The sequence below is a fragment of the Tamandua tetradactyla genome, chromosome 12 (genome assembly GCF_023851605.1).
Source record: "Tamandua tetradactyla isolate mTamTet1 chromosome 12, mTamTet1.pri, whole genome shotgun sequence".
Lineage (NCBI taxonomy): Eukaryota > Metazoa > Chordata > Mammalia > Pilosa > Myrmecophagidae > Tamandua > Tamandua tetradactyla.
This window is the reverse complement of record NC_135338.1, coordinates 48903997-48920605: the sequence shown is the minus strand read 5'-3', so window position 1 is coordinate 48920605 and position 16609 is coordinate 48903997. Positions and strand designations below refer to the sequence as shown.

The window sequence follows — 16609 nt, the reverse complement described above, 5'->3', positions numbered from 1 at the left end:
AAGAGTTTAAGGACCTGAGCTTGTTATTTCTTTCAGTAAATGCTCCAGTGCACTTAGTACAACAAAGTCCTGTAGTCATCATTAATGCTATAGTAGTCAACGCCAGCAGCCTGTTGGGCTCCCAAGGTACTTAGTTCAGTAGACATTTTATCACAATCAACCACAGGAGATACCTTGATCAGTAGTAATGTTACTGCATTACTTGAATTACCATCTAGAATCCCATTTCTCATTAGCAAGGGGCTCCCATTTTTAATGGTCTGTCTTTCTGGACCTCTTTGGTATAAATTCTGTATCAGTCAAGAGACAGAAACCATCCTTGTAATCTGAAAAGGGAAATTTTAATATGAAGAAGTCTTAACTAATAAAAGGTGGTTAACTAATAAAAGGGGTATTTAAAAAAAAAAAGATCCTAAGGGGTATAAAAGTAACAAATGCAGAAAGTAGCTCTCACCCATAGGTCTAAAGGACTATGAACAAGAAAGGAATTGAGAGGATGGCCCTCTTCCGCCTCCTCCAGGCTGAGTATTCAGATCCCTTTGGAGAGAATGTGCCTGCCATAGTCATACACAACCCTCTAGCACTAAAAAAAATTTGCCAGAGGAGGTGGGCCACAGCTGATCTATGAAGTCCTTTCCTCTGGTGGCAAAGAAACTACTCCACCCCCACCCATCCATTCCTTGGCTCTTGGGAAGTCTGAAAGAAAAGCTCCTTCTTGCTTTAGCCTCCAGCCCCCTCTGTTGGCCAAATCAAGTCAGCTAGCAAAGGAAAAATGTCTACAGGGTCCAACTTCAGTATCACAAAGCAGGGAAAAGAAGAGTTGGTTTGGAGCTGAGAGACAATAAATGAATAACGTCATTGTATTTATCCAGTCTCATAGCTGTAATTACCATCTATAGACTACTGACTCCCATATTTATATCTCTAGCCTGTTCTTCTCCCTGGACCCCAAGAAAAGTCTTAATATATCAGACTGGCTCCTTAAGGTCATCACTTGAATTTCTCATAGCTATCCTTAACCTAATGGGCACGTAATCAAACTTTGTACCTCTCGCAGTTTTCTCCTGTCCCAGTAAAAGACATCACCACTCAAGTAATAACCTAAGCCAAAACAAAACTTTGCTTTGACTTTTCTTTTTTTCTCTATTCCACACACAGTTGGTCAAAATCCTGCTAGCTCTGTATTTGGAATATATACAAATCCTACCACTTCCATCACCTTTACTACTGCCACCCTACTCCAGATCATATTCATCTCTCGATAAAATAATTATGAAGATGAGATGATGGCAGCTACATTTAGTGAGTGCTTACTGTATGCCAGGCACTGTTATAGGAGCTTTACATTTAATCTTCAAAACAATGCTTTTAAGTATAGGTACTATTACTAGCCCCATTTTTATAGGAAGAAAAAATAGAAACAGAGAAGTTGACTGATTCAGCCATAGCCACTCCTCTGATCAAGGGCAGAACCGAGATTTGAACTCAGACAGTCTAATCCTAAAGTCAGTACGCAACCACTTCACTATCCTACTTCTCAAAATGGATTAATACAATAACCTCCTAATTGCTCTCCCTCCTTCCTTCCAACTCCCTCAACCCCATTAACGCCCTCTTGGCATCTCAGTAGCAAGAAACATCTTTTTAAAACAAATATCATTATATTACTTCCCTGACTGAAACCCTAGCAAGGCCTCTTGCTCTCATTCAGAATAGAGTCCAAATTCATGATTTTGTCCTCAAAGACCCTCTAGAATTTGGCTCTTGCCTATTTTTCCAACTTCTCCTATTTCTTTCTTCCTGGCCCACTGTACCCTAGTCACTCTGACCTTCTTCTTTCTGTTCTACAGATATTCCATAAAGCTCATATTTATTTTAGGGCATCTGTACTTGCTGTTCTATCTGCTAGATGCTCTTATCACAGATACTCTGGTTTATTCATTCTGACAATACCTCCTCAGAGGCTTTCCTTGAACACCCTGTCTTAAAAATAATTCCTCTTTCCCAACCCCACTCTACCCCTCACTTTCTTGCTCTGTCTTTTTTTTAAATATATAATTCATCACTCCCTGCAATTATATATTTGTTTGTCTATTCTCTTTGGTCCCATCTGAAGAATATAAGAAGATTGGGACTGTGTTCTGTTGCTCCATTACCTAGCATGATGCCTGGCAGAGTATAGTTAATTCGTAAATATTTGTTTCATAAATAAAAGAATATTATTTAATCCTTCTTTTTTAGTGTTGAGATTTTTAAAAATTCTTTTCATTTACATTTTACCTATTTGTCCTTAAACTGGTAAAAACTTTGAAATTAATCTTTTTTTATATCGTCAGTGGTAAATACATTCTGAGAGATTTTATATTCTCTCATTAACCCTAAATCACACCTTTGCTTAATTTTGGTATTAAATATATTGTCAAATTTCAGAAATCACGTCTTAGATTTCAACATTGCCAGTATATGACTGTTAATTAAATGACTGCTGGTTCTCAATTCATTCTATAACTTTTCACTCTGTAACACCCCTACCCTAGCCCCTACCTACCTCTCCAATTTTCATTGCAAGAGACAAAAAAGCCTTAGGGCTTGAATATACCTGCTGTATCCCTTGCAGCCAGAATAAGCTCATTTTTGTGTTTGCTACTACAGCACTAGCCCTTATTCTTTAAAATTAATGATATTAACACCATTATTTCTCCATGTACTGTTTTGAAACTTACGTTTATGGCTAGATCTTCCTGCCTTAAATATTGCTTATTGTCAGATTTTAGTTTTTCTTTAAAGGATTTATAAGAAAGGATTTTACAAACATGGCCTCATTTCTTAAATTTCTAATTTATTGGGTAGAAATTCCCAAGGTAGAAACGCCCCTCTCCCCCCCAAAAAACTTCCACATCTCACTGACTTTTTTGTCACTCATTCTTTTACATCAACTTAGTTTCTTTTAAAGTTAACATCAATACTTGTCTTTGCAACACTTAGAAGAGGGAATGGTTTCTATCAGCTATTGGAATTCCATACCACTAATTTCAATAGGAAACTTTGTTAGCTGCATCTCTTGACTTCTTTTTTAAGGTGATTTGAGGCCATAAGAAATATAGGTTTTCCCTTTTAAATTAAAGGTTTTTTAAACACATGCTTTTTTTTTTTTTAATAAAAGAGAATGATCTGATACATCCTCTTTCTCTTTTAGGTGGAAGGTGTTGCTGTTTTTCTCCTGATGGTAAAGCTTTAGCAGTAGGTCTCAATGATGGAAGTTTCTTAATGGCAAATGCAGATACCCTAGAAGATCTTGTATCTTTCCACCACAGAAAAGATATTATTTCAGATATTCGATTTTCACCTGGTAACATTCCGTGAAATCTTTTTTTGATTATTAACTTGAATCTGGCAGTCAGTAAAATCTATCAGTGTGTAATTTTTATTAACTATTACTTTATCTCAGAATTTTACTTTTTGATTAGACAAGCCAGTGTAATGAAAGGTAAAGCCCTCAGCTAAATCAATGGCAAATTATCTGGCTTCATGCCAATTCAATCCCTAAATTTTCTGTGTAATTTGAGTTAAGTCACTTCTGTGAACTTTAGCTTTCTTTCTTGGTACGTGAAAGGGATTGGATAACTCTTTTCATTATATTCCTAATGCTTTTGAAATTAATTTAATTCATCAGTTTCCATGTATTTAATATCTGCTGTATAATACCTACTGTAATGTAAAAATATTAAGGCAAAATTTACTTATGTTGGTTTAGTTTCTTTTTTTTTCTAAGTTCAGAGGAATTTAAAAAATTTTTTTTGACTAAATGGCAAAGTGTTTCAAAATTACATTACATATGATTTATAACATCTGCTCTCCACTGAATTACTTCTCTAATTTTTTTTCACTTTTGTTGATTATAATATACTTGAAAAATATCTGCTGACATTTTTCATTTGACATGTCTGCTGCCTTATTATATTACTTATTAAACATGTGGTTTCTCAAAAAAATATTAAGACCAAATTAGCTCTAGCTGCAAAGTGTAAAAGATATTTCCAAAGGTAGAAAATGTCAAGCAAATATGTTTCTATTATAGGTTCTGGGAAATATGTAGCTGTAGCATCCCATGACAGCTTTATAGATATATACAATGTAATGAGTAGTAAACGAGTAGGAGTATGCAAAGGCGCTACCAGTTACATAACCCACATTGATTGGGATGTTAGAGGTAAGAATTCAAATAACTTAATATTTGTTAAGCATTTCATTTGATTTTATATAGCTGTTTTATCAGAACAAAAGAAGTTCAATAGATCAGTTCAAAGGCATTGCAAAAAGCAAGTATTATTCTTAAAATTATTTTTTCTACTACTTTACATATAAAGAGTGAACACTATAGGGTTTAGACATTTCAGTACTTACTGTCATTCAGATGATGGTACATGATGACAGTACTGTGATATATTTAAAATTTTTAATATAATTTAAATATAATATAAAAATTTCTTTTTGTCATGGTAATGCCCAGGGTTTTTTCAAATGCATTTATAATAAGTAGTAATTTCAAATTTGTACAGTAGAAATTTTAATGAGGATTTTAAATTTATTTTCCTGTTTTTGATATAAAATGCATTTCCCCAAAATAGTCATAATTGTGTAAAATACAGAATTTGATGAGTCTCATTTTTTTTTTGCAAAATATGTGGCATATGCTAGTATTTAAGAAGCTTAGATAAATATTAAATATTTTAAATGTTCCCTTTTAAAGGAATTTATGGTTTCACTTATTCATCTGTGTAAATCTAGTATTACAAATTGAAGTTTCTCTAAATATAGTTAGATGTAATACTTATATTTACTTTTTAAAAAATTCTCCATCCTTATTTCTAGGTGTTTTTTTTTTGCATCTACATAACAGAAAAGTTCTTCTGTATATATCTACACAGAAATTAAATCATTTATGAATTTGATTAACACATGGAGATAAAGAAAATGAAATGTTTTTGATATATTTTGATTGCTGAAGAAATTGATTATCTTTAAGCTTAATTTTTCCCATAAAATTTTAACACCATACTAATTGTATATATATATACATATATATATTTATATGTGTTTTGTATCTATGTACATATGTTTATTTTTATTTTTAAAGGAAAACTTTTACAGGTCAACACTGGTGCTAAAGAACAGTTATTCTTTGAAGCTCCCAGAGGAAAAAAACAAACTATTCCCAGTGTGGAGGTAGGAAAATAGTAATGCTTGTGTGTAATGTTTGTATGAGTAAAAGTAGTTGGAAAACTGATATCTACCTTTCGTCCTTTAATTACCTGTGAATTATGAATATTCTTTGAGTGTGTTTATTTCGTTGGGTCAGAATATATAGATGGGTAAAGGAAAAGATGCTGTATCAAAAAAAGGACTAAATCTTTTTTTTTTTTTTTTTTTTACATGGGCAGGCACCAGGAAACGAACCCAGGTCTCAGGCATGGCAGGCAAGAACACAGCCTGTTGAGCTACCGTGGCCCAAATTTTTTTTTTTTTTTTTTTTTGGCATGGGCATGCACTGGGCATCAAACCTGGGTCTCCAGCATGGCAGGTGAGAATTCTCCCTGCTGAGCCACCACAGCCCGCCCTAAATCATTTTTATGTCTACCTATGCTCCAGTTACTTTTCTTAAATGATAAAAAGTTTACAATAACCAATAGAAGACATGCCATCTAAGACTGTCATACTCCATGTCTGCTGGATATGTTGGAACCCACATGCCCAAGACAAATTCTAGATTTAAAAAAAAAAAAAAACAAGAAAAGAATATGTTCAGTTATGTGCCTGACAATATTAGCAATTTTTTTTACATAACCTAGGAAGAAATGCTCAACAAATTTAACAGGAAAGTGGCTTAATAAGGAGAGGGACTGTAAGTAAAAGTCCTTAATTTCCAGTAATGGTTAATTGAGAAATATGCTTATAATGTATCAGTAGAAATTTAGGTGTGAAATCTAAGAAGAAGTTTCTTGATTATGCTAACAGCAGAAATGGTCTTATTTATTATCATTATATGCCCAGTATCTAGCACACATAGTAAATATGTAATTAAGTACTTCAGAATAATGTTCTTAAAAATTTTCTGCAGGAACTTGAAGACCCTGAGAAGCTACAAAACCAAGATGACTGGTTATCTAGATTTGAGTTAGAAAAAAAGATACTGTTCATTATTTTTTAACTCCTTTTTTAGGTTCTAATAAATATAAAATAGTTAGTTACATTAAAGATACTTTGAATTTGAATTAAGTCCAGAGTAAAAGATACCATTCTGTATATTTCAATTTATAATTAAATGAAACGAAAAAAACCTGTCAGTTCCAAATAGTAATAAATTTTCTAAACAATACCTACCCTTTCTTAGATCACATTTATACTGGCAGTAACTTTTTATAATTTAACTGTTTTTATTAAAAAATTTTGGGACATACATAACTGCAAATAAAAAATTCAGACTTTGGTTGTTAATTTTTAGGTTTATGTATTACAAACTAACAGCTTTTTTTCCTTTTTAGGTGGAAAAAATTGGGTGGGCGTCTTGGACAAGTGTGCTTGGTTTATGCTGTGAGGGAATTTGGCCAATAATTGGAGAAGTCACAGATGTAACTGCCTCTTGCCTTACCAGTGACAAAATGGTCCTAGCTACTGGGGATGACTTGGGATTTGTGAAATTATTTAGATATCCCACTAAAGTATGTGTTTTTCTTTAACTTTCTTAAAATGATAATATAAAAATGGTTAAGGTGATGCTCTTTCATAGCATTTCATTGTTGAAAAATAAAAGGTTCAAATTATATTTCCTATTCTGTTTATGACCCCATGCCTTAAATTATATATATTATATTGTACATTTCTCAATTTCAAGTAATGTAAATACCCTTTTAAAGGTAACATTCTTTTTACCCCCAGTAGACTTAAATAATTTTATATTCTTTTGATTGAATATATACCATTAACAATAGAAACTCTTTAAACTTACAACTTGTAAGTTTAAAATGTTTTAGCTAATTAGGTATTAAAAACCCTACATATATAAAATGAAAAACCATATTAATTTAATGTGATATATGAGGTTATTTTGCCGAAACCAAACTATACAGGTTCTTTGGAATGCTGCTGGGTGCTCGGTACTGGGTGGTAGGTGATGACTCAATTCACTTGTCACTTTTCCCTATTCAAACTATTACGAAATATTTGTTTGAAGGCCAGGACTTCGTTTGACTGTCCCTTAGCACAAAAATAAAATTAATATACCAAGTCCAGTTAATGTCACAAATTAATTTATAATCTGGCACTAACCGGATCATAAATCTGAACTAGAGCACTTAAATTATATTAGGGTATTCATGTCATGGTGGTCTTAAGTAGCTGCTCACATTAATATTTTTAGATCAGAATTAAAATGAAACCCAGGTTTAAAAATTCTCATAACTCAGACACCCAAGAAAATATTCTGCAGATCCCTGTTTTGCATACACAGGTGGTGAAACCTTAGTTGATAAGAATGTGTCCCAATCAAACATTGTTGGCTAGAAACTTCACTTCCTGCCTTCCAGATATCCTAGTAATATGTTCCAAGATATTGGTCTACAGATCCCTTCTTCCCCTCACTGTAGTGCTTTGAGGACAAATACCTCTCCTGCCTCAGCTAACTTTGTTAAGAGTCTTTGTTTCTTGACAGTTCATTGATTTAGTTATGATCTGAGGTTTACGTAAATAACTTGGTAATGATAGTTTTCTAGACTTAAAAGTTGCTAATTTCTATAACTTAGATTTTTCTTGATATTTAAAAGGAAAGTACACTCCTTCCTGTAGTGTTTGTAAATGAAATCGCTAATGAATTAAGGTGAAAGATATTTACAAGAGTATATACCAACATGATTGACGATTACTTGTTCTAGACATAATCATGCTATATATAAGCATTTAGATGCTGATATTTTCAGTTATTGTGTCTATTTCACACAATGATGTCTGCATAGCCATTGTTTTTCATAAGAATATACTGTTCTGTGAATATGCTCTGTAGTTAACATTACTTAGAAGAACAGTAAAGGTGTTTTAAATCTTTCCCTGCTATGTAAGAACCTGCTATGGTAAATATTATAGCATTTTGTTAGTATAGATCCCTAAAAAGGGGATTGGTAATTCAAAGGTAAGAATATTTTTATGCTTTTAATGCGGGGATACCAAGATGGTTTCCAAAAGAGTTTTGCCATGGTACTAGCAATGTGTGAAACTATGAGTTTGTCCTGTCCTTACCAGATGTGGGAATTGTTACTGTTATTTTAGTATTTCCTCATATTTGTTTACAGGTTGTACTTTTAATGATTAATTTCTAGTCATATATTAAGAATGAAATAAATGCTGAGTTATAATGGGAAGTTTTCAAAACATGAAATTTCTAAGAAATTTGAACTTTTTTCATCTTTAGGGAGAATTTGGAAAGTTTAAGAGGTATATGGCCCATAGTACCCATGTCACAAATGTTCGCTGGACTTACGATGACAGCATGTTAGTTACCCTAGGAGGTGCAGATATGTCTTTGATGGTTTGGACAAATGAAATGGAGGGTTATCGAGAAAAAAGACCTTGTGATAGTGAAGAATCTGACATAGATTCTGAAGAAGATGGGGGTATGTCATTTAAAATTATTTTATTTTAATAAAACCATAGAGTAAATTAGCACATCTCATTTAAACTGCGGACATTAACATAGTTAATAGTGAAGTTTGAACAATTGTGGTTTTAGTGTTAACACTAGAATTGGTTTTATAACTCAAAACCTTGTATTGATGCCTTTGCTATCCTTCATCTTCAAATGTCAGACCATCACATTTTAAATAAGTACTCAAAATGAATTTTGTATTATTGAACTTCATATTTTAAAAGAATTTCGATTTTTTTCCTAGTATACCAGTAATACCAGCTTATTATAGAAAAGTTAGAAAGTTCACTTTGCAACACAAAATTAAGCACAGCACCCCATAATTTGACATCTTTGAGGTAAACTCTGTTAACTTTTGGAGCGTATCCTTAAGGGTATGTGCATTTATGTACATAAAAATTTTTTAACAGAAGTAGGATCATATTGAACCTATTTATTGTAGCCTGCTTTTATCATGTAATAATACTTTAAAAATATCATTATATATCATTTAATATTCTTCTATATCATTTTGACTACATGTTATTTCATTATTTGGCTATAACATAATTTATTTAACTTGTTTCATGTTGTTGAATATCCTTATGTCCAATTTATAAGATCATAATTGATCCTCCTTGGTTATCTCTCAGAGAATAATTCTTATCTTCTGGATGATAGGCTATGACAGTGATGTTACAAAGGAGAATGAAATCAGTTATACCGTCAAAGCCTTATCAACAAATATTCGCCCAATGTTTGGAATCAAACCTCATCTGCAACAAAAAGAACCTTCAATAGATGAACGGTAACTATTAAGTTTAAAATTACATTATGGAAAAGACACTGCTCTTCAAACTTAAATTTGTTTTTTAATTAAATGGATTTTTTGCCAAAACTAAGTAACAGAGTTATCCTGTTGCTTTATACAATTCCCAGCACCACTTTGAAAATGCGTTTATCCTTCAATATTTTTTTGGTGGTGTTTTTAAAGCAGTTTAGGAAATGATGCTATATATAAAGTCTGTATGAAGCAAGTGATCTTATTTTTTTTTCACAAACATATGTATTGGGGGTTAGGAGAGATAATAATTATTAACCCAATACCAAATGCTTTAAAAGTAAGCCTATGAGCAGAGGTATGATTAAATTTTGAAAGAACCTGCGTATCCAGTGTGCCTTTAATCAAGGATAGATAATCGTTATTTCAAAAACATTTCCAAAAATGGCAAGGTGAAGTATAACTTGTCTCTAATGGGAATTATAGGTCTTTGTTTAGAATCAGCAAATCAAAAATAAGGGTAAAATAAGAACATGTTATTTTTATGAGGAGAGGTAAATTTTATCTTAAGTTTCTGAGCTGGATGACAGAGCAAGAGAGGAATTGTGAGCCCAATGCTTTGAAAATCATGAGGGATGATGGGAAACAATAAAGAGGCATGTGGATCAGTGAATGGTATGGGTTTCAGCAGCAAAGAAGTTTTAAGACATGGTGAAGGAAAATTTATCTAGAAATAACGTGAGGAACAAGAGAGAGTAGAAGTGAGAACATCAGTGACTGCTTACATGAAAAGCTGTGATGGAAGAATTTTATTGTGAAAAGTTGGAAGAGTATGTGAGGGCAAAGTTAAAAACGAAAGGGAATTCATTCACGGTTGAATAGGATTTGTAGAAAATTCAAGTGAAGGGACAGTCAGTGAGGGTAAGTGCTGAAGACTCTTAGAGCTCAGCTGGTTATAAATATTAAAAAATTACAAAAAAGCATTAGCAGAGGAATAGCAGTTTGCTCTTTAGGATATAATACTCAAGGAAAGAGATGGAGTTAGAAGGGTAAGATATAAGTTATTGTGGAAAGGGAAAACTAGTAATTCTGTTGAACTAACTGGCCTCAAGATTTCCAAAGGAAGTTCTAGCTGCAGTGTTGAGGTTGTGATACCTCCACAATTCCCCTTCCAAGTGTCAGGTTTGCTGATAATAGCAATTGGGGACCATCTAAGGAAAGGGAATAGAGGAATGATCTTCATTTTGCCATCAGGTATAAAGAGGCAAAATAGTAAATTAGAGATATGTATTAGGAAAACTGACTTTTCCATATCTGAGTATTTGTATAAAATTCAAGGTTGAAGAGACCGTGGAAGAAGGCAATACTATAACATGCAAAAGCAGTGATTTGGAGGAGTCAGATAAACGGGTTAATTTGTGAATTACCAGTTGTGTGAACCTGAAAAAAAGTATTCATTCTCTCTAAACCTCAGTTTCCTCAGTGGTAAAACAAGAATTATAATTCCTAATTTATGGAGTATTTTAAGGTATAAATGAAATAATGTATGTAAATAATTTAGATAGTAGGTCTTTATGAAAGACACCCCTCTTTTAGAATGAAACACAGATTAATCTGAGGAGATACCTGGTTAATACTGAAACGCTATTTCTGAAATTAAATATACACAAAGTAATGAATACTACCTATTTGTTTATTCACTGGAGAAATACAAACAAATATGCAGATATAGATGTTCCTAATTAGAATATTTGCTATTTAGTGCTTAATATTATTTAAAGGAAATTGTACTGTATCTCACATGCAATGAGAGGTGGGAATGTTCCCATAGGGAAGGAAGGAACTCTAGACATTCCATAAATCTCTTTTACTTGTTATATAGATTTTTAGGGGAAAAATGATCATTGTTACATAAATTTGGTATGACAGAAAATGTGACCTAATTTTAATCTCTAGACAGTCATTCATAATAAAGCACTTAAATTTAAATTTCTTCCCTCATTGCCAAAGTGACCCAAGTTCTGACAGATGGAAATATTTTACTCCTCATGAAGAATGATTGACAACGTGATCCTTGTAATCTTTTCTGGTTACATTGCATTTCTTAAAGCCAGCTTTCTCAAAATTTTAAAAATTATTTTGCATTTTGTTCTCAATTTTATTTTATAATTTTAACTCTATGAAAATCTTTTGAAAATAATGAGGCAGAATTCATGACTATGACTAATGATTAGGAGTCTTTGCTGTTGGTACTATTTTTCCACTGTCAGATGGCAAGGTTAAGAAGTGCAGGCTTTCAAAATTTAGAATGTTTTATTTTCACAAAATGAGAAAATCAAAGTTCATAAAAATTGAGGCATTTCTTTATATCAATTTTGAATTTTTTTGTGAGGAGATAACAAGTATAAATGTTTTCCTATTTTAAATAAAATACAATCTTCAACTGTGAAACAAAACATTTTTTTAAAGAATTAAAGCTAATATTTATCTTATCTACTTAAAAGGAAATGTTTCTGATAACAGTTGATAACTTTAATGTATTTGGGAGGATACTTCTATGGTTTTTTTCCCCCTAAATGGCTTGGTAATTTTATATTTTTCTTTTTCTATAAGTTTTTTTGTAGTAAATCTTGCATATTTTAAAGTTAGCTGTCAGGCAGCGGTAGCTCAGTGGCAGAGTTCTCACCTGCCATGCTGGAGACCCGGCTTCATTTCCGATCCAGGTGCCTGCCCATGTTAAAAAAAAAAAAAAGGTAATTGTTAATCACAATTTCCACCAGAAACTTTATTTTATAAATAAAAAATGTAAAACATCGTGACATAAATATCAGTCTTTTTGTAATTCTATAGAATTCTGTTTTCATGTTTGTTGCCTTTGTTTTGTTTACTAAACTGCTACAATTAAGTTATCATTAATTTTCATGTTTCCCCACTTTTTCATCTTGCTCTTTCTATAGGCAGGGGGTAGTAAGGTAAGTGTTTTATTAAAGAAAATATTTTATTCAAAAAATGTGCTTTGTTCTGTTTTGATCGTTATAGTATTTTAGGTATTGGTATGTTTTCCCATAAAATTTTGAATTTTTTCCCATAAAATTCCAGAAAGAATTAAAAAATGAAATAGGGTAGATTCTAGAAAAGAGTTGCATTTTTAAAAACAATACGTGGGTGTTATTATGAGGGTCTTTGTTAAAATAAATTGCTTTTAACAGATGATTTTTCACAAATTCCTATACTCTAGATTGTTTTAGTTTTTCCTTAAATTTCAGAGTCATGAACACCACACAGTTGTTAACTGTACATATTTATCAGCAAAAGATTATTCAGTTTACAAACATGTTAGCTTCACTTAATTCATGTTTAGTATATTCATTCATTTAGAAACATTAAAATAGAGCAATGTTGATGTTTGTATGTCTAATAAAATTTTATGTGCAAGAAAAAACCCTTTGGAGCAGTTTTATAGCTACCTTTAGTGAGATGAAAATGTCTCCGGAGAGCTTCTGAAATAGGACAGCATAAAAAGAGGCTAGTCAATTTGAGAAGTAAGAAAAAATATCATTAGGAAGATAAGGCTGAAAAAAGTAAGTTTGAGACCAGATTGTACAGAGCCTTCAGTTTTTGGCACCCCTTAATTTATTTGGTGAACATCAAGGATCAATTATCTGTTTTAATTTGGAAGATCAGGACATGCTGTGTGTCAAGACATGTAGTGGTGATGATATTCGAAACACCACATCATTGAAGAGTTCCAAATCATTGAAGGGTGAATGCTCAGCATATTTCTGACAGGCACACCTGTTTCATCTTTCAGTTTTACAGCAGTATGCTCCGTGCTCTTTGGTGTGGGGGTGAGGGATACAGGTGCCTCACCTGAAAACATGGGGCAAAATATAAGTGCTTTCATTTTTTCTATTTTAATATCCATATGTCATGCATCAGTATTCATATTAATGATTTGTATAATATGGTGTATAATAACGTTAGTAAAGTATATTTTGAGATCCTTTATGAGGCAGATAGTTGAGAGTCAAAGATAAATATAATAATGTTTACTATTTTTTAATGAGTTCTCTGTCCATTGGAGTATACATATAGGCCAAAAAAAAAAAAAGCAGTACAGAAAAAAGGGTGATGAATACTACAAAAGACAAAATTCAAAATGTTATGGAAATGTAGAGAAGAGATCATTTAAGTTCACCAGAACAAATTGCAAAAGGCTTTGTAGAGATGATAGGGGAGTTGGTTCTTGAAATTTGAGAGAGGTTTGTGCGGACCAGTGAAAAGAAGTATGTTCTAGAACGTTAGGGGAGTGACTTAATTTTTTGAGCATCAGACCCTTTTGAAACTCTGATAGAAAAAACAGGATACTTTCTCTAGGAAACTGCACATACAAATAAAATTTTAAATGAAACTTAAGGGACAGTATACCCACTGCAACCCACACATGAGTCCAAGGTCAAGAACTTCTGAGCTAGAAGAAGGAACATGTACAGGCATGATAGGATAAAATAGCTTTACTGTTTTACAGAGTTGTGAGCAGTTCAGTGTTACTAGACTGTGTGATCAAGTGGGAAGATATCTTGAAAATGAGATGGTGGGGGTGCTGACTGTATAGGGCCTTATATATAATTAAAAATTGTTAAATGGTGGCTCCTTTCCCCATTGTTTCTTTATGCTTAGTTTCAGTATATGTGATATTAAATTATGTTGTGCATTAATGTCTATTTCTTGTCTCTTTATTCTTTTTATTGGTCTGTATTGGTTTTTAAATCTCCCAAGAATTATCTTTCCAAATAAAATTTTGATTTATTTTAATTAGTTATATGACAAAGCCTCTAAATATTTAATTAGAGCACAGTAACCTGAACAATAACCCTGTCATTTCCAGGTGTGGTCAAAGTTCTGGACTGAATTGTAGAAGTTCTGGGTTCCATTCCCAGTCCTGGCACTATAACTAGAATGGCTTTTTACTTGACCTCCCTGGGACTCAGCTTCTTCACATGTAAGCTGAGGGGGTTCATTCTGAATGTTGGCCAGGTTCACTTCTAGCCTTGGTATTATGTGATATATCATTTCCTTCCTGTTTGAGAAATGAAATATATTCATTGTAGACTTTTTGGAAAAGCACAAAGGAGAAAAATAACCCATTACCCCACTGCCATAGAAAACTTAACATTTTGATATATATACTTGGTCTTTCTTCTGTGCATAAATATACATGTATATTCATTCAATAAAAATAACACTATGTTGTACATACCATTTTATAACTCGCCTTTTTTTCTAACAATGTGTCATAAATATTTTCCTTGTCATTATTTTCTTATAATTTTAATATTGCACAGTAGTCTGTCATATAGATTATTCTAATTTATTTATTCACTGCTCTGTTCTTTGGCTTAGATTTTTTCTGAATTTTTATTTAATGTACAATACTATAAGAAACATCCCCATAACTCTGCCTTTATACATACTCATGATTATTTCCTTAGATGTGGATACTACTCTTCTTGAGAAAGTCTTGATTTCCTTGAGCAGCTATTAAACGCCCCTTGGAAAATGTATAAGCTGCTTATTTAGACAGTTGGCTAGAACCAAGACTTGAATTTAGCTCTAAGGAAAATAAACTCCCTGCCCTGACCCCCCAGGAACATTCTAAAACAAACAAATTTTATGTTCTGCCCTTTATTACCAAGACTGATTTCTCATAGAATAAGCTGAATCTAGTATTTGGACAGTTTGTTTTGTTTTTTTGTTTTTTCCCCCTTTTGCCTTTACCAAAGATAGTTAGATAGCTGAAGATAGTTGATAACCTCCTGGTGTAACTATTTTTCATAGTTTCATAATATCAGATTGAATGGTTGACTGTCTGGGAATATTTCTTTAGAATATTACTGGCTTGTTAGGACCACTGTCCTGGCCCTTTTCTCTTACATGAAGGGCATTGTTCTCTAAACCACCTACACTTGCTTTACTTTAGTACCATGCAGAGTGAGGCAATTCATTTGCTTAGTGTTGTGGTATGTAGATATAATAAAGGTCATCTGTAGGGAGATCTCTAGTGGAGTACTGTTGGAGAAATTTTTAGCAGATGTTGAATGAAAACTGAAAATGTATATATTAGGTTTGCAAGTAAAAGATTGGAAGAAAGGTTAATCTAGAATACAGAAAAGTATTTAGAATTATTTTAATAGATGAGAACATTAGGATGAAACATATAGTATTAAATTTAAGAGGAATAATACCCATTCTGCATTTTTGAGTTAGTATGTGAAAATTTGAAGTTTTAGTGGATCAAAAGCTTAGCATTAGTCCAGAATATGATATAACCTCTAAAAAGGGCCGCACAATCTTATGCTATTTTAATAGAAAGGATGTTTCCAGATCTAGTCTCCTATCTAGGGTGGTTAATTTAATACTTATCTCTGCATTTTAAAGGGAATGTTGATAGTTTGCACTGGTCTAGAAGGAGGTACAGTATCAAAGTTTGGAGGCTACTTCATACAAAAGATAATTAACTCCTCGGTGACCATTTCTTTCAAAACAAAACTAAATAGAAACGATTACTGCCTTGGGTGTGAATGGCTTTTATATAGAAGTGATCTCCCTGTCACAAGTGGTGTTCCTGCAGAGTCGAGATGACAGCTTGTCATAGACGCTATAAAGAAATGTCCTAGACCTTTAAGGAGATTCCTGGATTCAGTGGGAGGGTGGATGAGATGACTTCTGAGATCCATTCCATTTCTGTTTTAGACGTTATGTTACTGAAGGAAATTAAAAAAAAAAAACAAACAACAGAGGTTGTTTGCTTTACTAGCAAAATCCTAAATCCAGCATGGTTCTCAGTGACTCATCCTGCCTGCTTGGATCTCTTTGTTGTGTTAGAACTGGGAGGTTAGGCTCTTTAGTAGCAGCTCCAGCCTTTGAAATCAATTGTTAATGTTTTACTCCCTTTTCTTATGACCAAACATAAATGTGACTATTTTGTTTGGAATTCAGAATACACCGAAGAAAGTAAGAATAGAAAGCTTTTAAAATATGTAATGTGTTGTTAAATGCTCATTTAATTTACTTTTCTTTTTTCGCCTTCTTCCTTCTAATCCCGTCATTAATGCAGTAATTTAAGCCTGTTCTTGTATCCAGTAATAATCTAA

At 32.6% G+C, this 16609-nt stretch overlaps 1 protein-coding gene across 10 annotated transcripts in view; it reads left to right on the top strand.

Annotated features, from left to right (window-relative positions):
• EML5 (EMAP like 5) overlaps window positions 1-16609 on the top strand; it is a 232388-nt gene that overhangs the window by 185339 nt on the left and 30440 nt on the right. For 7 of the 10 annotated variants that reach the window (XM_077123267.1, XM_077123266.1, XM_077123270.1 and 4 more), the window contains exons 22-27: window positions 3197-3349; window positions 4079-4210; window positions 5138-5226; window positions 6543-6719; window positions 8462-8663; window positions 9356-9482. In XM_077123267.1, the coding sequence (XP_076979382.1) occupies window positions 3197-3349; window positions 4079-4210; window positions 5138-5226; window positions 6543-6719; window positions 8462-8663; window positions 9356-9482 (880 nt within the window). Of the gene's footprint in view, window positions 1-3196; window positions 3350-4078; window positions 4211-5137; window positions 5227-6542; window positions 6720-8461; window positions 8664-9327; window positions 9483-16609 lie in introns of those variants that run through there. The other 3 variants (XM_077123274.1, XR_013160408.1, XM_077123275.1) reach the window with 3 other exon arrangements.